General features: G+C 41.6%; 1 protein-coding gene across 2 annotated transcripts in view; it reads left to right on the top strand.

Moving 5' to 3' along the window:
* Positions 1 to 23880, top strand: part of EGFR (epidermal growth factor receptor) — a 159962-nt gene extending 136082 nt beyond the window's left edge. Inside the window, exons 18-28 of one of the 2 annotated variants that reach the window (XM_048297741.1) lie at positions 289 to 411; positions 1679 to 1777; positions 6203 to 6388; positions 9642 to 9797; positions 10582 to 10657; positions 11826 to 11972; positions 14351 to 14448; positions 14979 to 15146; positions 15236 to 15283; positions 15387 to 15489; positions 16515 to 23880. In XM_048297741.1, coding sequence (XP_048153698.1) covers positions 289 to 411; positions 1679 to 1777; positions 6203 to 6388; positions 9642 to 9797; positions 10582 to 10657; positions 11826 to 11972; positions 14351 to 14448; positions 14979 to 15146; positions 15236 to 15283; positions 15387 to 15489; positions 16515 to 16891 — 1581 coding nt within the window. In that variant the 3' untranslated portion in view covers positions 16892 to 23880. Of the gene's footprint in view, positions 1 to 288; positions 412 to 1678; positions 1778 to 6202; positions 6389 to 9641; positions 9798 to 10581; positions 10658 to 11825; positions 11973 to 14350; positions 14449 to 14978; positions 15147 to 15235; positions 15284 to 15383; positions 15490 to 16514 lie in introns of both variants that reach the window. The other variant, XM_048297731.1, reaches the window with a different exon arrangement.
* Positions 23881 to 24094: the final 214 nt, after the last annotated feature.

The raw sequence follows: 24094 nt of genomic DNA, 5'->3' as shown, positions 1-24094 counted from the left end.
ACATTATTTTTCGTGCCATGTGTTTCAAGGCTTTGAAGTCAAAGCCCCCATTTGAGAAGAGGCTGAGAAGAGCTATTCCTTCATTCTCCTTCAAAATGGCAGTTGCCCCTCCATGCTTGATTTTTGGAGCAGGTATTTATTCCTGCAAGTCAGAGCAGAGGTATCCTCCCAAAAACTTCACATGGAATCAAATGTTCATTATTTTAAAGGAAGGATTTATTTGCTTCCACAAAGTGTTCAGCCTTCCAGACTGTGTAACCTTCTAACATCATCTTCTCTCTGCACCAGCTTGTTGAACCACTGACACCCAGCGGGGAGGCACCAAACCAGGCTCATCTGAGAATTTTAAAGGAGACAGAATTTAAAAAGGTCAAAGTTTTAGGCTCTGGAGCTTTTGGCACTGTTTATAAGGTAAGATCACCATGTTTCTATTCCCCTTTTCATATTGCTCCCTCCCGCAGAAGCCACCCAAACAAAGCAAGAACTAGGAGCTTCAGTCATTGTGTAAATTTTTTTTTTAACTAGATTTTATAGCATGTATCTGTCTGTTGAAGTGTGGAGAGATTACTCAATCATCATTGGTTTTGTTAGGAATTGGGTAAAAGGAGAAGGTTTACATAAAACATTGCCAAAGCCATACTGCTGAACCTGGACAACAAAGACATTCACTTAAAAATTAGCACAGTCAAATACATCCTATTGTGAATATTAAGGAGGAAAAGAAATGCACTTTGGTTAACTCAGTGCAAAGCCATTTTTCTGTGTCATCTGGGATCTTCTTTTTCAATCATTCTTTCATTGGAATTTTCAATCCTTCTTTCATTAGAACTGATTCAGAGGTGTGAAAGTGTCTGCACACCTTTAGTTGTGTAGGTTCACAAGGTACTTTTTCTCATGGTGTTTGTTTATCCTTTGTGCTTCTTCTTCATCAAGTTCCACTTTTCTGTGTTCCTCCTTTTATTCAGGATATGTGTTTCAGGCTTTGCCAGTAACTGTAGGTTCCTATATCTCTTTATAAAGCTCTATATTCTGAATCAGGCTTCCAGCTATGATTAGGAACTTCAGGGACACAAAAAGAAGTGCACCTGAACTGCTGGGGATTTCAGCAGTGTTACAGTGCTGAATGTAAAAACTGCAGGATTTCACAGTGCTACACTGCTGACCTGCCACCTAAATGGCCTCCTGACACTATAGATGTAGAGCACTGCACCAGTTGGACATAGACTTCCCTGCCACTGCATATGTTTAGGACTGGATTATTTTTACAGTATAGATGCCATCTTGTTTTAATGAGAAAATGCTAATTATTTTCATCACATGATTTATAAATTGGAAGTGGCAAGGTTTTGCACATGCAGTTGCTGTGATGGTCTAATTAGTTAGATTTCCACCCACAGAAGTTGCTCTTTATGCATCTCTTGGGCTATTTACACAGGGACAGTTATGAACATGTTTTTTCAAAAAAATATGGTAGAGGTGTCTGAAAGAGAAGTACCAGCCCATTAACAGGAATTTGGTAATACCCACAAGATACATTTTTTGCATATTTTTGTTGTCTGCTATGTCTTTCCATTGCTCAGAATATTTAAGTCTACTCAGATGTAAAATATATATGTAACTGTGAGAATTAACCCTTTAGGTATGAGACTGGCTAACTCTTTGTACTTCTTTTTGGTAGGGACTTTGGATCCCAGAGGGAGAGAAGGTTAAAATTCCTGTTGCTATTAAAGAATTGAGAGAGGCTACATCACCAAAAGCCAACAAGGAAATACTTGATGTGAGTTTTCATGTTTGTTTTCTCAAGTTGTCAGTGGTCTGTGGATTTTCTTCTCAAATAACTAGAGGGGTTTTAGGATTTTGTGTGGGAAGAAATATTTTGCATCCTAAACTCAATTCCTCATCTAGAAGTACTGCTCTTTGCAGCCCAGTCTGTGAAGTGCTTTTGTGTCTCCCATGAACCCAATCCAAATACAGATTTTATACTCATGGAGTAGCACCTAAGGAGTGGTCAGGACCATACATTTAGAACTAATTCTTTTTTTTTTTTTCTGATGTTTCAGGCCTTAAGCTGTAGCATTCATTGTCATTATGGTGGTACAGCTAAGCCAAATAACAACAGACTTAATGGTTTATGAGTCCTGCGGATTGTCATAAGCTAGTTGCTTGGTTAAATAGGATTAAATTAACTGTAAGTCCAAAATAAAATTTAAAAATCCCAGCTGTCTGGTTTCTCTGCCATAAAATGCAAGAAATTATCTCACCTTCTGAAAGAAGCTTGGAATTGTTATTTTATTGTTTGGATTTAGCTCATCCCTTCAGAAAACACGAGGAAAGGCTATGGGATACTGATTTTGGAGTTCATAAATGTTTGAGTTTACAGTGAGTGAGCCAGAGTCCTAAATATGAAGTTCCCTGAACCTGAAATTGATGAAAATCTTAACTAGATCCAAAGCCATGGAACATGTGGCACCAAGGATATATAAATTTCTATACAAGGAAAGGAGAATGCTGAGTGAGGAGAGGAGCACTCAGAAGTTCAGTGTAACTTCAGATTTCCCTTAGGACTGTTGTTCAGTCCTAAGCAACAAAAGTGTGTCTGTCTGTCATTCTGTCATTCTGTCCTGTCCCTGGTATGTCCCAAATGGACCTGTTTGTCTGGAACAGATAGTGTTGTTAATCAAGCACACAAATCCTTCAGCCATGGGGAAAACTGTGGAATTACTTTTATTTTGGTAGGGACTGAATTTAGAAGGAATTTTTTTTTTTAAATCCAGTTTTGGCCAGTAAATGACACCTCAGGTAGGAAGGTTCATCTCCAATTGTTGCAGCTGGTGAAGATCTTAACAAAAAGCCTGTCCTTGTAGTGAGATGTCTCAGGAGAAATGTCTATGAACAAACCACCACTTGTGCTACTGACCATAATAAAGCTGGATTTTTCAAGTCACCCTGAATAATCAGTGTTGTTCCAATACATTACTCTGCTTCAGCAGATTGTGTGTATGCACCATATGATTTGATAGGTGTATTGCAGCAGTGCAAAAGAATAGGTGGTCCATCTCTGAATCCATACAGCAAGCAATACCCATTCTGGTTTTAGTTTAGTTAGACTCCAGACAAGTCTCAGCCCTTCCCCAGGTCCCTACCTATGTGGCCCTCATTCCTGCCCCTCGCCTGCCTGTGATCCCTCCCTTCATTGGCATTCCCTACATTGAGGAGCTGGGTGAGATGCTGCTCAGCTGCCTGCCCTGAGCTCTGCCCCACATTTTGCTCTTCACAGTGGTAAGGAGCATAACACAGTGTTCACAAAGGATGCTTTGGACTTAGCTGCATTAAATTCCTGAAGGCATGTACCCTGTAGGAAGATTTAGTGAACAAGCCTACAGTGCTTCGTCCTTCCTTCAGCAGATCAAGATCACTGGACAGGGCAGTAGATGCAGGGACCGTGTGCTTTTTAGTGGTATCAAAGTACTTTCTCTTCTAAAAGAAATTTCTGTAGCAAATTCCCACATTATCTTTTCCTTTGAATTAGGATGCTTAACAAAAAGCTCTTGCTTTTTCAATCCTATTCATTTTTAGGTAATTTGGTTGGTGGAACTCTTTATTTCAGAACTAAATTTAAAAAAATACAAAACTAGTGAAAGAAATCAGAGAGATGACTCCAAAAGCTCTTCTCAAAACTTTTTGCTACACAACCAATTTTTCAAGGTCACTGGAACCTCAAAGATAATAATGTCTAATTAAAGATGATTTGTCTTACAGAATCACAGTCAGTATAGAACAAGCACAGCAGCTTTAGCTCTTATAATCCAGGCAAGCTCTGGCTGACTTTATTAGGGTAGAGTTAATTCAGAAGGTTGTTGTTAAATACCAAGCATACTTGGAGCAGGTCAGAGCGAACCTGAGGAGATTTCCAAGATAAACAGTTGAAACAAAGACCCACTTTAATGTCTTGGGCTACTTAGAGGGACCCACAACCACACAATAGCTCTGTTCTGCTCTCTTTGAGGAGGAGGCAGTGGCCTATTTTCCTTTGCAGTATCAAATGGAAGAGGGGGTGTCAACACTTGGACACTCTCCGAAAGCTGTGTGGCCCAAACACCCACCCTGCTCCTTCGGCATCCCAATGCTCAGCCCCCGGGTCAGCCCCATGTGGGCTGTGTGGCAGATGGGCAGTGAGAACAGCTCCAATTCTGCAGTCTTCCCCCCACCCTGCCCCGCCAAAATGAGTACAATATGGATCTGAATCCCAACAGGAAGCAAGGCATTCTTCATCATTACAATGGCTCAGTTTGGAAGCGTAGGGAAATGAAGTTGTTTTGGTCTCTGCTTGTGTCTGAGTATTGGATAACAAATTTGCAAGATTCTCTAAGAAATGATGCCACAAATATATACAAACTGAATAGCAGATTGTGTTCCTGCTTTATCTTTCCTTGAGCTAGCCCACACAATCAATACTATCCATGGCAGAGGGATGTTTCAATGGTGTGCCCACATCATGCAGTAGGTTGACGAGCTCTTACCAGTTCTGGTGGAGGTCCTATTTAACCTGTCTGCTTGGAGGTCATTTTCATCCCAAGGGCTCCAAAACAAGGGTACCAAATGCAGAACTAGTACCTCAAAAGAGGCTGCATTACATCATGTTTTGCTTAGGCTGGCACATTAAGCAACAACACAGAGGCCAGAAAGTATTGCTTAAGAATTGGGGTTGCTTATTTCTTGAACGTCATTGCCTTAATAGGTTTGTTTAATAATAGTTCTCACCAGCTATGGAGCTATGTGACATTTGTGGAACGCTTGCTAGGTGATGAGTAAAGTGCTATGGTATTTATTTTCTTAAGCTCTTAGAAAGAGCAGATTTACTCTTTCCCTTGCACCATTTGTGCCTTCACTATGATTTTAGGCTTTGGGGGACTGCTAGCCTCAATTGCCAAGGGGTGATTAGTAGGTGTTTCTCCTGATGCTGAATCAAGATGCTGACCTGCTCACTGAATGGAAAAATTCTCATTCATTTCCTCTTGTGTTGCTTTTCAATCAAATTACTTTTAAAATATCTAGAAGTGACATACTGTAAATCAGATACAAAGTTAGTTAAAGAAATCAAACAACTGCAGCTCTAATTTTTTTTCTCCAGTTGGAATCCATTCTTTGAGCTGGCACTTGGCAGTGGATTTGAGTATAAATATAGATCTCAAATTTCAAGCCATAAGTAGTTTTTGCACACAAAAACCATGACGTCAGAGATTTTTACCCCATGGCCATGTTAAAGGATGTATTTGAAGCAGCCTCTGAAGGGGTCTTTCCCTTCCCACAGAAGAACAAAAGAAGAGGAGGTACCTTGGGTATCTTAGCTAGGTACATAAAGCTACACATGGTGTACCCACATTTGAAAAAAGAGTTTTTCACATATATATGAAACTAAACCCCAAAATTCCAGTTGACCAAAGGATCTGTTATGCTCCCACATTCCAAGTACCTTCCTGGTATCATTTACATTGCTATATGAGTCTAAAACAGCTTTTCCAATTGAGGACAATATTTTCACTGTTGCTACTTAAAGACAAGCATTCAAGGTTCTAAAGTGGTGACGTGATAATTAATCTGTTTGGTTCGACGTGGACTGAAGAACAATATGGTCAAGAAGAACATGGTCTCTTAAAAATTGAGACTGTCAGTTGCATTCTAGAAGACAACTTTGACTTTTGGGTTAGTACCAACCTTGACAGGGGAGCAGAAGTCTCAAAAATACTGATTTCCAGTCAGTTTCATGAAAAGGTCTGTGAGGAAAAAAAACCATATGGCACATGTTCACAAAAATGTGTTGCACTTGCAATTAGGTGCTCAAAATGATGAAATCCCATCAGCTTCCAGTTGATCAATTTATTAATTCCTCCTTGGTCTGTAAGTTTTAATCCGCTAGGATTTTATGTCCAATGTTTTCTTGGTGTACCAGTAGTGAGAGATTGGCTCTTCTTTGGCGTCTCAGTGATGATTTGGTGTTCAAAATCTGGACATTCCACGGAACGAAAACTATCTGGTCCACAGAGTGGGAAATATGTATATTTTGTGTGTGATATGAGGTACAGAGTTTGCATATAGTATTTTAGCAACCTCTCGGATGACCAACTTATTTTAAACTGCCTCCAAATATTCATGTCATGCCGAAGGGAGTGTTTCACATTGCTTTCTTTGCCTTTCTTCTCAGGAAGCTTATGTGATGGCTAGTGTTGACAATCCCCATGTGTGTCGCTTGTTGGGAATCTGCCTCACTTCAACTGTTCAGCTCATCACACAGCTGATGCCTTACGGCTGCCTCCTGGATTACATCCGAGAGCACAAGGACAACATCGGCTCCCAGTACCTCCTCAACTGGTGTGTGCAGATTGCAAAGGTAAGCAGACCAGAACTCCGGATCAGCTAAAACTCTGACAGCATGTAATGTGTTTATTTAATTACCTGTCTCTGCAAATCTTTCTGTTTCACCACCTGGATCCTAGGTATCTTATACATGGCAATAAGCAGTTACTTTTTCTGGAACAACTTACTGTTTTCATACTGATGAGCAAACCTTTAACTATTCTTCAAAATGCTTCTAGGCAGCATAATAATATCACCTCGACATTTATGTCCAAACCAAACACCCAGTATTGAAATGATAATGCGATGCAAATGTGATGCAGCACAGGCAGCAGGGAAGGCAACAGAATTTGTCAATTCCCATAGCAAAATGCTGCTTCCCTCAGTGGATTTCTTCGGGCTGTGTCACAGGACAGTGATGTTGAACACACCTTCTTGTGTGCCTCAGAGAGTTTCATGCTGAAATCTCTGAGGCCAGGGATTGAAACTGCTGACTATTGGATACCAGCTCCATCCTTGCGCAGGCTGCCTTTGACCAAAAGGCATTCAGGCGCCCCAGAGCTGTTCTGTAATTTATAGGTGCTGAGTTGGGGTCTGTAAGCTAACTGCAATGGCCATAGAAGACTCATTATCACACCTGGTACTGTTTGCCAAAGAGTAGCAAAGGAACTGCAATACAGCCTCTAGTCCTTAGCAGCAATATGCTGTGTTTGGATGGTGGTTAGCCATTTGCAAGTGTGGAAGAACGAAGCAAAACCAGCAAAAAAAATAACGGCAATTTGTTGAAGATTCGTCATATGACATGGCAGTGTCCACACAGCATGGTTGCTTTAATGCTGCTTATTTCAGGAATGCTGGTCTGCAGGATAACCACACACTTAAAACCTTATTGGTCCCTTGAGGCCTTGTATACATCCCAGCTGTGGTTTGCTTTCAGGAAACATGCTGAGGACCTCAGAAATGTATCCACCAAATGTCTACAGAGCACATTCTTCATCTCAGTGCGTGTACTTTTTTTACATTGCATTCCACAACAAGTGAATTTTAATTTATGTGTCCACCTGGGATGTGGGTTGCATTTTTTTGGTGCCTTTTGTGACTCTTGCTTTCTTGTTTAAAATCAATTACTGCTCTGTCCTGGTTTCAGTCCCTTTGGAGGATGAGCTGGAGGCCATATTTCCCTCCTCCTCCTTCTTCTCCTTGTTAATTTTTAAGGTGGCAGTATTGGTCCCCAAACGGATCCTTGGGGCATCACTTGCCCAAAAGGTTGCTATTCACAATTGTTTGCTTTCGTTTGATTTTTTCATGGCGGTTCAACATTTGCCCATAGCAACTTCTACCCTTGCCAGCAATGCCTGACCTTCAACATACTCCTTTTTGCTGCTCCACACTGAAGTTTTCCTCAAAGCACTCATAAATCTTGTGTACAGCTTTTTCCCACCAATGTGTCTGGTGTTACTACTCTGATAAAGTTATCCTAGATTTTTGAAAGTTCTCTGACTCTTTAAAAATTTACTTATGAGTGGAAAAAAAAATTGAAACAAATACATATCTGGTAACTAACTAGCAGGAGGCAAGTTCCCTGGGAAGCTTATTTTTGTTTCTGTTTTCACAGCTTTGAAATAAGTTTTCTTTGCATCTTTTACAAACATTATCTTTGCCTGAGGTATGGAGTCCTCTCTTTCAGGCAAGATGTTATGACAGAGCATAAACACTCCATGTGCAGAAACACTGTGAAGGAACTCTTTGAACACATTGGTCTCATGCTTAGTGATGAAAAATGGCTTAAACCCCAGGCCTGCACACAATTAAAGATCTGCTGAACTTTCTAAATGGGCAGTTCAACATCTTCAGTGTAGCACGTGCACGAGTCTTCAGCCATCAGCGCCTTAGCTTGGTGTGACACTGATATTCTGCCTTTCAGCAGCTCTGAGTCTTATTAGCCTCTGCAGCAAGTCATGTTTAGCAGGAAAATTTTTGTCCTACTAGGGCTAGATTACGGAATTATTATTTTTTTTAAGATAGTCTGTTTTCTGTCAGCCACTCAAGAGTCTTTGTTTCAAGATCTCTGCTTGCTAAAGATCTATTTGTGTGATTCAGTGCACGCTCGTAGTGGCACTGCGCCAGTTTGTTTGGGTGGTTTGTTTTGGCAACATGAGCAGTGCATGGGTGAAGTTCTGCTGAGGGACTTGGGGGGAGGATTCGATGGTGGTCCAGGTTAGAAGTGGGCTTAGGAAGCGGGTGGAGGATGGAAGGCAGTTATTCCCTCCAGTCCTCTGCTGTCACATCAACATGATCATTTTGGTGTTAACTTTGTAGGTTAAAAGTAATTTTTTATTAATTCTCTTCATAAAAATACAAGTGCATAAGCTACTGCCAGCAGAAACGTATGGACTGGGAATAATTGTGGGGTTTGGAAAAGATATTGCAGGAAACTTGGAAATCATGAACTTTTTGATTCCATACAGCAAGAGACTGAGGGAAAAGGGAGTAATCTCTGTGGTCAGAAACACAGCTGTTAAATTTGTGCTTTAGAAGTCAAACCAGCACAATTAGTTATATTCTTCCTCAAGAGGCAGTCATCCGGAAAAAGCACGTATGCTATGGTGAATCCGGCCTAATCATGGGAGGTAGTGAAACTGGAAGAACTTGCCTTTTTCAAAGAGGACTGGAAAATGGATGCAACTCTGAGCTCAGACTTAAAATGAATTTTTTATTTTTCTCCCGTTTTCACCTTTGCAGTGGACTGCCTCATTGTTAGCAAGGAGAAGGCAGAGTACACTGCCTGTAATAAAACACAGTATGAGCGACTTCGAATGATTGTCTACATACTCTCTATAGGGTTGGCCTGTGTACATAATGGCAGGGGATAGTTAAACTCTGTACTGTGCTCTCCTGAAGTCACTGGGTTTGCATAAGTAGAGCTGAAAGAAGACTCTGTCCCCTTATTTGTAAGTTCCATCCTGATCTTGTATTTCTTGAAGTAAATCCCAAAGGAACCACATGTCCTGCAAATATCTACTATACCCACTACTGCCTCTTTTTCCTTCATCACTCCACCAGCTCCTGGACCCACAAGAAGGTTCCCGGAGGGTAAGAGTAACAGTGCAAGCACTCATCCTCACCCTGCAATAAACATCATGTAAATGGAGAGTGCAGGTGGGATAACTTACCACGTGTTTATGGTGGTGTGTGTAGTTACCACAAAGCAGCTGAGGTTTGGTGACTTACTTGTGGCTCCGAGCTCCAAGTGCATGAGGCCTTACTAACAGTGTGTTATATTGCAGGGAATGAACTATCTGGAGGAACGGCGCCTGGTGCACCGTGACCTTGCTGCCAGGAACGTCCTTGTTAAGACTCCTCAACACGTGAAAATCACTGACTTTGGGCTGGCAAAGCTTCTCGGTGCAGACGAGAAGGAATACCATGCTGAGGGAGGCAAGGTAAAGCACACTGCAGAATGAACTGCTGCGCATTTGCCGGTGTTTGTGCTTGCGCACAAGCCTCACACAAAGGGGGGAAAAAGGGAATGCGTTTTTCAAAGCTCTCAGCTGCCATCTCAGCATGCTGCCTTTGAAGCCTGTGGAAGTCCTCTGAAATCAGCCAAAGCAGCATCAGGCCAGTGGGACTGCGGTGAGAGCAGAGATAGCAGAGCAGCAAATGCTTTTGAAATTCCCACCCAGAATGTCTGGGAAAACTCATCGGTGTAGCCAACACAATAACACTGTGCAGTTTAAAAAGAGAAAGGGAATGTTGTATATTTATAGCAGAAGAAATAGGTTCAACATGCCTGCGTGTTGTACCGCGTGCTGACGGAGGGAATGTGTCCTGCTGAGAAATTAAAGAGAAGCTGCTTGCAAATATTGCAGAGGCCATAAATAGAAACCATATGAGTGTAGATCAGTCTTTGTCATGTAGCCTAAGATTGGATTTATGTCCTGTTCTGATAGAAGGCTAAAACGTACTTACTTGACTGTTAAAAATATTGTAAAACTGTTTTGTAAGAGATATTTCTGATATACCTAGTATTCCACGTTTCCAGGTTCTTCATGATACATGAAAATAATAAAGGGGGACTCAAAAGTTGCCTGTTCTACCATTCAGATAGTTGTGTTGGCTGTTTTTTTCCTTCTGCAACCAAACTATTGGTTTACACACCACCTGGTGGTAAATATCCCTGATAAATTTTGGGTCAGCCTCTTAAGGATTCTTTGTGAATTTTCCTAGGTTCCAATTAAGTGGATGGCATTGGAGTCAATTTTACACCGGATTTACACTCATCAAAGTGATGTCTGGAGTTATGGTGAGTTTAAAAGCAGTTAAATTATTGTAGATGGGTTGGAAATTTTTAGGATTTGCTGGTGACTCTACACTGGCCTTTTTACTCTCTATTGTGAGAAGAACAAGAGGTCAAATATATAAACACTGGGCCCAAATCACCTATTCAACATGTGAGTGAGGTGTAAGATGTTTCACAGAATGTGCTTTGGGTAGTGACCCCTCCCCTGAAAGGGGCTACAGGTAGGAGACTCTGGACCATTTGCTAAAGTTCTGTTGATGTTTTTCTTCATCAGCTTCACGTGAAATATAATGGAGCTGGCAGTAGAACCACATAACTAGAAGGAAGACTTAAAATCATCAGCCTCACTGTCAGTCGGTGTCAATCAGTGTACTCCGCTGAGGCCTAAAATGCTTATGCTGTCCTGCTATTGAGAGGACTGTGCTAAAAGGGAAGCAAAGTGATAACCTTCTTAGAGAATTTATTTGGTATTTGGTATAGTTCATAAAGCCAGCTTGAAAGAAAAGAGCAGAAAGGAAACTTTTCGAAGCAACCTATTGCAAAATTTCCCCCCCATGGGCTCTTATATTCCTGGAAAATATTTAATGCAGATGGTCAGATCCTGTGTCCTCTTCAAAACAGTACAGCCTCTGGTCTTCTTAATCCATTTATGTATCTTGGCATCCAAAATCTTGTTTTGTATCCTAAGCTACTAGACAATCACAACAGCTACATCACTAGAGTCCATGGTATGTCAGTAAATGACGCTTAGGCAGCTGGTTTACACGTGTTTCAAAAACTGCTTTTGCTCATCTCCAGAGAGTTTGTTTTCAAACAAAGAGACAACTTCCATTTTTAAAACCACTTGCTGTGTTGGAGTTGGGAGACCTGCATTCCCTTTCTGTGGGGCTGGGAAGTTTGTGGAATGTTCAACACTAATATATTAGCTGAGATTTAAAAAAAAAAAAAAAAAAGGAACAAAGCAAAACCTTAAAGGGAAGCAGGATAATTTCAAACTGTTATATTAATCTCTCTATAAAATCATTCCAGAAAATGCTTTCTCTTGTTGGAGTTCTGGCAAAACTGGGGACCTGCTTCCAGGGGACCCCTCTCTGCCCGCCACCTCTCCACACCCAGGCCAAGCAGTCCAGCTCCTGGCAGTCTCTCATTATCTTCTCTTCCCCCCCTGCAGGTGTGACAGTTTGGGAGCTGATGACATTTGGGTCCAAGCCATATGAAGGGATCCCTGCCAGTGAGATCTCCTCTGTCCTGGAGAAGGGCGAGCGTTTGCCGCAGCCCCCCATCTGTACCATTGACGTGTACATGATCATGGTCAAATGTGAGTTTACACTTGGGGTTGTGGCTGCTCATCTAAGTTGAATAAGTAACTCAGTTGCATTTTATGCTGTGTTCCTGGTAATGGGACAGAACTAGGGTTGTGTGAAAGAGTGATGACACCAGAGTGTGTTCCGACACCTTGAGCTTTACCTAGGAGCACGGGATGTAGTTTTATGAGTCACTCATTCAACCAGCTAATGTGTTTTTCAGCACTCACACCACTGACTGATATTGTTAATTATTTTAAACTGATATGGTCAGGCAGTATAAATTAGCATGACACCAACCACTTTGCCTGATATTCTGGTTTTGTGTGTCTAGGAAATAAAATGAACACTGCCTTCTCCTCCAAGCTCCCCCTTAGTTCAGTAATATGCCTCCCACTGCAATCAGACGTGGATTATTACTAAAGGAGTGTCGGGAGTGCAGGCACCATGGTAATGTCAGATACACATAAGGATTCACAGTTCCTTTTCCAATTTCTTCCTCACTTTTGGCTGGTCCCTTTTTGGCATGCAGCTGTTGCAGTAAAGTAGCTCAAGAGCAGAGGGTTTCTGAAGCACTTTCTGGCCATTTTAGGGCACACCAAAGGGCTTCTGAACCTCAAACCCCCTTTCCATCTATATCAGCTACTAAATGTCTGATTACTACCTGGCTTCACACACATCTCTAGGCCATGACTGCCGCATCCCTGCTCACTGCTGTGAGGATGTGATAAGCAGCCCACTAGGTGGCATTTAAGACCGTCTCACTAGAGCAACATGTACCTGTTCCTGAAACAGGAGCCAGGCTACCATGAACACTCCATAGTGCAGCAATTTTGGGGAATCCTAGAGCACCCACATATTGCTGTGGTGGGACAAGCACCACATAAGGTGAGCCTGATCCTGTGCTCAGCAGGGCAAGCAGGAACTGCATCCAGAAGTGTGCACCTAGCCTGGGAGGTGCCCAGATGCCAAAGCAATGTCCTAGAAACTCCTCCTCAGAGATTCTGAACCCTACTGACACATCAGCCCCTGTCTTTCCTTAGGGTCAGTCCAGATGTAGAAAGGAGGCATTTAGCAGTCACCTAATCAAGCACCTGTTGATTTTAAAACTCAGCCAGTGGAGTGTCCCCATCCCTTTCATGCCATTACACTGAATTTAAGTGCAAGAGTGTGAGGAGCTGGGGGCCGAGCCTTCCTTCTGGCACAGGACTCAGTTGCACATCTTTCGCTGCTCTGGTGACCTCATGTTTGCAGGCTACAGTGCAGACCCTATTAAAGCTGTGCCATTTTGTCTAAAGGAATTCAGGATTCCCAGTCACTTCTTTTATAATCAGAAAGTATAAACTGAAATATTCAAAGTTATTGCACAATAATTACTAATTTTTTAATTTAAAAAACAGCTTTTAAATACAGGCATCTCAGAGGTAAAGTCAGAAACAGTAGATGCTACACCTGCAAGAACATTAAACGCTCTATTTTGTCTAAAAGCAAGAAGCATTTCCTTTTGAATTAGCAGGGAATCATATTCTAGCATAGTAAAAAGTCACTGGAAATTCTGAGATTTTGTCTAATGCGAATGCCTGTGTTTAATGCAGATTTCAGATTACATATTACCACTGCATTTCTCCATTAGTACAGATAGGCTGTTTCTTCTGAGTTCCTCTAGACACACTAAGCTTGACCTTTATTATTTTTAATTTTAAACACAAGAGTCTCTAGATCAGCTCATCTGTGAGTTGGTTACAGAAAATGTGGGTTTCCTAACTAATATCACATGTAAAACCTCCAGTATCTATATTTGAAATCTCTTCTAGCATTGATCCACACTAAGCTCTGAGGACTTACTTTTGTTAAAATCTGTTTACTAATTAAATACAGCTTGGTTGCAGTAATCTTCCAAAATGTCTCCAGTGAGGATGTTTTGAATTTTAGAAGATATCTGGTACGGAGGGAGGCTTCTGCTGTAGGCTTCCCAGGACTTCATTAAGCAGTCTGGGGACTATCCAATGGTCAAATCATGGTACCTCTGCAGGCACCCACTGGTGTCAGTTTGCTTCCTGTCCTTCAAGAGCTTTTTTCAAAGCAGACTAATTTGAATTCTCCCTCAAGTGGGACCTGCCTGCCCCCATGGAGATAGGAGAGGAGACAGACTCAGCCTGAAGGTTTTCCAACATGGGGTTTTATTTCCTTCTTCCCAAAACTGCCAAGATCTGCATTTTAAATGCTGAAATTCACACCCATGGCTGGTGAATGAACTGTTTATGGTGGTCCCATAGGGGTAGCTCCTTTCTTTGTTCCACGCATGGCACTGCTCTTTTTGCTGTTATATTTTATTTTAGACTCTGTGTTTGATCACCAAAACAGTTTTGTTTGTGCATTGCTTTTCCTGCAGGCTGGATGATCGATGCAGACAGCCGTCCCAAGTTTCGTGAGCTGATAGCTGAATTCTCAAAAATGGCCCGTGACCCTCCACGCTATCTCGTTATACAGGTACTAACTGCAGTGGGAAGATGTCTGGTGGGCATTTCATCTGAGGCCCAAAGTAACTAGTAAGGCATATGAAAACATATCATATGGATAACTGAAGGCCAGATTTGTTGTTGCTTTCCAGGTTTTAACACATTCAGCTAGAACCACAAACAAAATGTCAAGACTGGTCACTATTTTCTTAGCATTGGTCCCAGTCTAGGACCAGGAACAGTCCATAATGTAGTCATGAGAGGAGAACAGAGTTTGTTCCTCTTCAAAACGGAGTTACTTTACAGCAGCATGGACTGAGATTGCAGGCCCAAGTTCCCCTAAACTCTAGGTAAATTTGGTTAAACACACAGATCTCTGTATGGGCCATTTACTTGAGCACTGCACTTGATGGCCTTTGTGTGTCCCTTCCAAATCAGAATCTGTGAACCAAGATTTTGCATCTTGTGCCTCTTGTTAAATTACTTTGTCTCAGAGATTAGGGGAGAATGAGGGCTTGAAAGGAGTCTGCAAGTCCTGTCTAATGCTGACTTTTTTAACAGGGAGATGATAGGATGCACCTGCCCAGCCCTACGGACTCCAAGTTTTATCGCACCCTGATGGAGGAGGAGGACATGGAAGATATAGTGGATGCAGATGAGTACCTCGTGCCACACCAGGGCTTTTTCAACAGCCCTTCAACATCTCGCACTCCTCTCTTGAGTTCATTGGTATGAAATTTTTCCACTGTGGAAACATGACAAGCCATTTTAAGAGTGAACTGCTTTCTCATGATGTCTGTATTTTCTTTCTCTCTAAGAGTGCTACCAGCAACAACTCTACTACAACCTGCATTGACAGGAACGGGGTAAGTAGAATGACCTTTAATAAAGGAGTAAGTCATCCTATGTGGAACAGCTTCTACAAATCAGTCCCTTTAATACTGTTTTTCTCTACTTCCATCCTAGCAGGGGCACCCTGTGCGGGAAGACAGCTTTGTCCAGAGGTATAGCTCAGACCCAACAGGCGCTTTCTTGGAGGACAGCATAGACGACAGCTTCCTACCAGCCCCAGGTGAGTACCTCTGCTGTGTTTCTATCCCATGGCCACTCATTCACAAGCCATTTGGTTGCAAATATAATGATTTTCCTTCCTTTTCTGTAGAAAGGAAGCAATTCAAATGCTTTCTACCCTTTTTTCTCAGTAAATAGGAGTGGAAAAGTGTGCACATACAGTTTTCCTAGCCTTTACCTGTCTGCTTCTGACCATTTCTCATTGCAGTTCCCTCATGAGCCGAGTTCCTTATGTTAGCCATGTGTGTCATCTAGGCAGGGAGTTTGCATGTGTGGTTATGTGTTTAAAGCTTTCTACTTGAGAAAATATCCTCTAAAAATATGGTTTCATTCCTTTTACCATTTCAGCAATATAAAAAGCTTTGTGGCTGTTTCATTGCTTTCAGAAGTTGGCCCACAGAAGGCAGTTCATGGTTGCACGTGGACAGTGTAGGAGGTCTAGTGTAGAGAGAGAGCCAGTGAGCACTGAGGGAGGTGGGGCTGGATAATGCAGTGATGATGCTTTGTGTCCTTAAAAAGTCCCAACCAACCATTCCAAGAATATGCCATAGCTAAAAAGGGTGAAAGGCCCTGCAAGGAATAGCATTGACGTGAAATGTGGAGTCACTGTTACTGCCAGTCCTGTATTTTCTAGGCATTTTCCTCATCTCTAAACATTTTTTCCAGGGAAACAGCTTCTGGCAGCTAACCTCCCAAACTGCCGTTTCAGAACACTATCTGGGACACAGCCACCCACATACCGCTAAAATCAGCAGTAGCTATCTCCCTGTCTCGTGGTCCAAGCCATCTTTCTGCTGGTTAGCAAACAAAATTCTTGACGGTGAACCTCAGGGCAGCATGTTCGGTGCCACAGAGTGGCATTTCCTGCCTGTGGCTCTTTTCCACTCTGGGAAGTTCAGAGATGTGCCGTGTGCGAAGAGCAAGTGGCAGCTGGGTTGAAACGAAATGTCAAGGGACACAAATGGCTGCAATAATTTTATATCTTCCTTTTCATTCCTTCTCATTCTTATTTTCTTTTTATTCTAGAATATGTAAACCAGTTGGTGCCCAAGAAAGCATCTGCCTCAGCAGTCCAGAATCCAATCTACAACAACTTCTCTCTCACAGCAAACTCAAAGATCCCCACAGACTCCAGCTACCAGAATTCACACAGCACAGCTGTGGACAACCCCGAGTATCTCAACACCAACCAGTCTCCACTGGCCAAGACAGTCTTTGAGAGCTCTCCCTACTGGATCCAGGCAGGCAACCACCAAATAAATCTGGACAATCCTGACTACCAGCAGGACTTCTTACCGAAGGAAACCAAACCTAACGGTCTCTTGAAAGTTCCCACAGCAGAAAACCCAGAGTACTTGAGGGTAGCAGCACCAAAAAGCGAATACATTGAAGCCTCAGCATGACCATAGAGAATTCCTTCTTGCAGCGAGGCAAGCTGGATAAGTGAACTGTTGGCTGCTGCAAGAGCGGACTCTGGCTCAGAGCAAATGGCAACCACAATGCATCAAAAAGCACACCTCTCCTTTTCAGCATGGGGCTTTTAAACTGCAAAGCCTGTCTGATGGTAGTTTGGGTCTTTCCTTGCCCATTTCCATGTAGTAGCTGAGGCCCCTAACCTGCGCTTGGAGGCATGTTGGGATGGAGCAGGATCTTCCTGGACTGAAGAAATACGGATGCATTCCTTTCATTTTCAAATGGTAGCATGGTAAAAAGCCACTCTGGGATGAACTTGAGAGCTGTACACATTGTACAGTCAAATTTCTTTCTACATTCTGTATTTTTATAAATGTTTCTAACAGAATTTTTGGATCTTTTACAAGATCAGATGCTTGTACTGCTCGTCTGCTAAGTGTTGCTCAGATCACCAGCAGGAAAAAAAATTATGTTCCAAATCTTCTGGAACTGAAACTGTTATTCCAAACCACCAGATTTTTACAAATTGGCTCCATATAGTGCCTTTTGGCCCAAAGGTGAGAAGTGCATCTGAGGGACGTATGGGTGATTCTGCCCAGGGCAGTATGGAGTGGATTGGTCTGGGGAGAACTAGCACAAGGAGCGAAATGGCACAATGCATCACCTGCTGACCACTACATCTACAAACTGACAAGAGGAACACACCTCCAAGTCACTTATACATGATTATAAAGTGCTCACTAGTCTGTTTTCTGATGGTCAAACCCAAGACTTTTTTTTGTTCTGATCCCTTATGCAGCTGTCAGGTTGTCAAAATGCCTTTCTTCTTCAACAAAACTGTTAAAGATGTTGCCGTATCTGAAAAATGAAGTGTCAGATAACGTTTAACAGGCTTCAATTAAATGTCAAGGAAATGCAAATAGTGGCAAATTGGAGCACTCACGAGACAGACTGGAAGAACTGTACTAAATTAAACTTGACTAAGGAAAGAAACACAGGTAGCTCTAGCTGAGCAGCTTTATTTTCCTTCTCGAAGGGGCTCAGAGCAGAAATCATTTTCCTTTATACATTTGACAAAGAAAAGGGGTATCTAAGTAGTACATTTCACTCACTTCAAAGTAGAATACTGCCAATTGCTGTCCCACTCTGGAGCAGATGCTGAAGTTGGTTACATGTCCCTTTGGGGTTACTATCCTGGCAATGCAGAAGGAGCAGTGAGAATGAATTAAGGAAAGAAAGAATAATCTGGAGTGATGGAAAATATTATCTCCCTCTTCTGAAGCACAGGGTTGCCTACTGCTTCTTTGAAATGCACAGCATCATCTTCTGGTTATTAGTGTGGTATAGGCAGGCAAGGTGAGGCTGAGATTTTAGCTTGATATTGTAAGTCAGTCACAGCAGCAAAAGCAGCTACTCTTTCCAGTGACCCATAAAATTATTCCATCACTAACATTTCTTATGAATATAGGAGGAGTAAAGTGCCTAAAGTGTGAATTTAGTCAGTCCTTTAGATGCATCCCACCAACAGCTTGGCAGTGCTATTTTAATCAAACCACTAGATCAGAAAGCAAATTCTTATTTGGGGACAAAGGCCTTTAACTATTTGAATGGTGGCAACTTGCTTGAGGGTAGCATAAGCAGCTGACTTGGAGAGGATCTGTAGTCTTTATTAAGTAGCAAGAAACAGTCAAATTTATGCCGCTGCCATGTTCTGATTACATCATTATGTGTTTCAGTTTAAGTATTGCATCTGAAGTCCAGGATCAAGCAGCAAATCCTTAGAGCACTGTTTTTACAGATTTACTGAGGAAAAGAGCCCTCCAGTCATGTGAAATGAGCCCCTTTTTTTAGCAACATGCATTAGCAGTTTGTATGTGTACAGCTCATGAGTCTCACCACAGTACAGAGTGGAGTGGCATGTTGGGTCAGAATCCAGAGATTGTTCTGTTTGGTAGATGTGTCTCACCATGACCCAGTGGAAGATGCAATGTTTGACTTGGATTCTCAGTGGCTTGTATTTAAAACAGTAACCAAAATTCAGTTCCCACGTCCAATTAGCGGCAGATTTCTCCTTGCATTCCTGGGAGCAGATTTGTTGTGTTGCTCTCACAAGTGTGCAACATGTGCGCACAGGCAGCGCTGCTTTTCCCCACCCACCACCCTGGCAGAAATGTACATAAAACTAAAAAAAGATCTTAACAGAATTCACAGATAATTTTTCAATTTGCTGAATCTGTCTCCAAGCCAAACACTAGAAAATCACAGAGTGCATATTCTCCCACAGAATCTTTCAAACACTATTGCACAAAGGCATTTATTGATTTTAATCTGTTTGATCTGTTAGCTAAAACAAGAAAGCCACTGAGAAATAGCAATGTGTATCACCAACATTATGTAGCATGAATAGAGGTTAACACATGCCCTTTTAATTCAGGAGGGATTCAGTAGCAATTCATTGCTGGAAACAAGGAGATTCATCTAAAAATTAAGCAATGTAAGTTAGAAAGAACATCTCCCTTTGAACGTGATGTTTTTGATGAAAAATGTAGGAAAGAGGACGTAGGATCACAAACTGTTGATACAAATGTAGATTCCAGATTGTCAGGATCAACTATATATTGTGAAGTATTTCTGGTAAACAGGCATCCTGTAAGCCATGATTTGTACATTGGCAGCTCAGTAATGATTCAAAAGCCAGCAAAAAATAAAAACTGGGTAGTGCCTGCAGGGGCAGATACATGGGCACTGGGAGTGGATGGGACTGTGCAGCGACCGGCTGTGGCTGGAAGCACAGGTGCTGTGCACGGTGATGCTCACAGGGTAACAGACAGTAGCAATATACCAAATAATTTCCACCAGGATTAAAAAAAACAGTAAGCAGCAGAAATGTCCTGGTTTTCCCATTGCAGCTCACTGCACATTTAGCAGCAAGGAGGCCCCAGCAGATCATAGGTGCTCATACAGGAGAATATAGTTAGGCAGCATAAATCAACATCCAAAAATAACTTGAAAGGTCAACTGGAGGTATGGGTAGAAAAGGCTGATTTTAAAAACACAGCTAAATAGGGAAATGTAGCATTCCACAGCCTCTTATAAAAGCCAGTGGAGTCTTACCACTTGAGAAAAATAGAATTTCCCTTTTTACTGTACTTCTTATGGAAGACAAAATAAAATACTCACAAGTTAGTCCTTAGCATATCTCATAAAGCAGTTGTTATTACAGAACTCCTTTTGCAATAATAATTTAGGACCTTTAATAACTTCTAAGTGTATGAAAATGTAAGTTAAGAGTCTTCATCTTACTTTGATGTTTTCCAGTGATTGTGTACAGTGTCAACACATTTGATTTCATTTTGGGCCTTGGGTTGTTTTCTTTTGCTGCAAAGAAGTTGACCTGCAAAATTTTCTTCATGTTGCAATTGATTTTGTCAAGTAAATTCATCCAGAGGCCAGGAGCTTCCTTTTGTTCCCAACTGACAGTCAACATTGAAGTAAGTTTTTTTAGAGGGAGCAGTTGGAACTAGATGGTGGTTTCTGGAATGCCTCGGGGTGATGCCCCATCCCACCAACCTCACTGAGACTTGAAGCCCACCCTAGCATTAGAAAATGTGGTCCTCTGGCTTGTTTGAAAGGAAGGGGCTTGTATAGGGGGAGTAATGCCAGGGAAGGGCTACAGCTGACCAATCCGTACCCAAGACAGCTGCTGAGTTTGCACAGGGACATCACTGAGGCCTGCAGGTACAGGTGCTCCTTCCTGTCCCTGATCCCAGCGTCATGTGAAGGGGGTTGCAGAGATTGCTTGTGCAAAACCAAGGTACATGGCATTCATACTATGAGGGGTATCTCTTCCCTGAGGGACATAGTTAGGGTTACAACAATGTCACAGGACCCCAAACAGCTTAAAGAAGTCCCATCACAAGGTGTCTGGGGTAGTCTTGGTCTGTCTGTGGGTGCTTCAGGGTGCCAAGGAGAAACTTTGCATTTCCAGACGAGCACTCATTTTTCACATTCAGGATTCAACATCTGTTAGTATGACCACTGCCTCTCGAATGAGCAGTTACGGTACTATGGCCATTGTTTCCCCCAGAGTTTCTTTATGAGAAAACACCTGAATCAGGACAAAGTATGAAAATATACCTGTGTCCTCCTCCTTGGTGGAAACTCTATACTTGTGAAATGTCAAACTCTGTGTATAACACTTAGCAAGAGTGCTTTGTAATGTTTTATCACCACTGGTTCAAATTTTTATAATGGGATCCCATTTTCTATCATTCTTTTTATAAGTGTTCCCTCTTTGTTCTGACATACAACTTTCAAGGAGCCTTTTTAAAATAATAAAGAAAATAATAGAAAAAAAAAGTTTATACAAAAGAAAAACATGACACCTTCAAGTAGCTTGTCAAATGGGCTGTATTAGGACCAAAGATGTAATGTCTTGTTTTCTTGCTTTAAAGGAATAGGGTATTGATCACCACTTCCACAGCTTCTTTTTATAGGGAAGAGCTACAGAGCTTCACCCTTCATTTAGGCTGGGTCAGGCCTCCAGTGAGCTTGGCAGGAGTGTGAAGCCTGTCCGTAGAAAACCAAGCTGGATATTGGGACCATGTATCACTTCAGGGCCAAACCTACAACCGCTACTCCATATTGCACTTAATGCAATATCTAAACAGAGACACAGCCAAGAAAAAAAGAAGCAAATACATGATATTTTGGCTCAGTATCATGAAAAAATACGATGATGTGAAGATGAGAAATGATGAAATAACTTTCTTGTGTGAGGAAGTGTGTAGGCAGTCAGTGAGACTTTAAAACAGTAACACTTGGTTATGTATTACTTTAATTATGCAGGGGAGTTGAAATCACAGAGCTTCCATGATATGCTTTGCTTTCTGCCCTGCATCCTGCCTGCGTTTGATGTCTGGTGTTAGGCAGATCACTGCCTCTATTACCATGACCATGTGGACTGAGAACTGTGGGTTGGTGCAACCCCTTCTTTTTATCCAGGGAGAGAAAAGTGCAGTCATAGTAGACTGTACAACAGCTAGTGGTCAAGCTAAGGCCTCAACAGCATCCAAAAATGGGTTTCCCAAGGGAAAGAATTGATAACTGGAGACCTGCCTGGCAAAAGACATGCCACTTATTGCATTGCTGAAGTCAGCAGGCAAAATGCCTTCAGCCAAGATTTGGGGCTGGTGCTTCATCAGCTTTGCTGTCATCTTCTAACATGGTGCAGATGGGGCTGTCTGGATGCACAGCAGCACAGGTCCTGTGGTCTCTTTGTATCTCTCACATTGAAGTAATGGGTTTTTCTGATTAATAAGGTGAAAACCAAAAATCAAGAATGCCACTAACAACTGGACTGGCAGAAGGTGTTGTTCCTACACAGACAATGCAGTACATTATTTTCAGTCAAGCTGGAATTTATCCAGAGTCTTCTCCTTACCTCTCACAAGCTAGCTGGAGAGTGTGCATTTGCAACCACCATCAATGTTATCCTCATATTTTATTAAAGGAAATAATCAAACTAGTTGTCTACAGTGGTAGGAGGCTTGGCTCACATACCTATGTTGCTTTTTTAATCCTACATTCCTAATAGTGTTCTCCTTGAAATTAATGGGATGTTTAAATTGATTACACTGAGAGTATAAAACAAGGCTAATGTTGAGTGATTTTTGGAAATCCCTCACAATAATCAGAGATCCTATGGATCCATTGCCCATATTAGGCTGCTTTGTATTGATGCAATCAACCGAGTATAAGGTATAATGACTTGGTTTTAATAAACTGTCAAGCAATATATCCATAGATACAGACGGTACCCTTACAGCATTGTAAAGTTACTCAACTATGAAAGCACTATTTGTAAAATAAGAAACTATTGACTTTTATATGGTTTAATGGTTTATACTGTTGATCAAAGATTGTTTGTATATGAGCGATGAAAAAATGAGGTGTATATTATTCTTTTTAATTGTTTTTAATTTTTGGAGGACTTCTATTGTGATATACTGTTGTATTTGGGGGGAACAAAAAGCAGTGGCTAGCTTGTAGCTTGTAGCCAGAGAAGAACTCACAATAAGGGTTCTTTTTTGATGGACTTAGATTTTTTTTCTGGGAAAATTTGTCACCTTGGGGATTTATCCAGAGCTTAGTGAAGCTAGTAACAGCAGTCTTTCCTCTCTTCAAGACTCTTTGGCTCTCTGTGTGCACAGTGCTGGAGTTTCATAATGTGAGCAATAATACAGGCAACACTTGTGACCAATGGAAGTGCAATATGAAAGCCCAGGTGCTGCTTATCAGGGCCCTAAAAAAAGCTGCTCTTTTACATGTCAGGTTCCCACTCCACTTCCATGACAAGAGCAGAAGCAGAGTGAAGGCAATCCCTCAAAAGTTGATCCATATGAAGCCGTAGTGTTGGCCATTTCCAAAGTACATAGCTAAGGCAAAATGAAGTCTCAACCAGAGTCACACGGGTCACTTAAATTGTTGTACTATACTAGGCAGGAAGAGAAATTCTGTTAGCAAAGACAGTCAAATGAAGCCCTAGTGTACCCTGAGTATCAGTGTTTAATTATCCAACTGGTGGAACATGTAACAGACAAAGATTAAAGGAATTGCAGGATCCTCAACGTAACAGAGCAATATACACTGCATTGGCAAGATAGTAAAGAAGAGAGGAGCTGGAACTGTCAGTATGCATTCAGCCTGGATAGGTCCCTGGTATCACAATTAGTAAATGAAATAATTTTTGTCTTTATAGATGAACTTTGTACACAGAAAAAAAAAAGCCATAACAGCACCTTTCTCATTTTCATCTTTCCATCCAGTCCCTTCCAGTACATAGGCTGCATGTTTTACCAGCTCAACCTATTTTATGCAGAAATTACGTAGTCTTAATCTTCATATTACTGGTTCTCAGAAATGTCTAATGCGTATTAATGCATGATATTTTTATTTTAATAAAAGTAATTAAATATTTGCTCTTTTGGCACATTATTTCCTTTCCCCCCCCCCCCCTTTTAGAGTTCATCTGGCTTGAGAAGATTCTAGATAAGTTAGTATTGCTATGAGGAAGAATAATTAGTATCAAGAAGGAAATTGAAATATACATTGTACATCTATGCACCTCCTCTGTGAAGATCATAAAGCAACTTGTAGATTTAAAAGTCCTTATCAGACAGGAAACTGGTGTT

Source organism: Corvus hawaiiensis, chromosome 1, assembly GCF_020740725.1.
Source record: "Corvus hawaiiensis isolate bCorHaw1 chromosome 1, bCorHaw1.pri.cur, whole genome shotgun sequence".
NCBI classification, from domain to species: Eukaryota; Metazoa; Chordata; class Aves; order Passeriformes; family Corvidae; genus Corvus; species Corvus hawaiiensis.
Note: the sequence above shows the minus strand (reverse complement) of the source record. Positions and strands in the feature narration are given on the sequence as shown.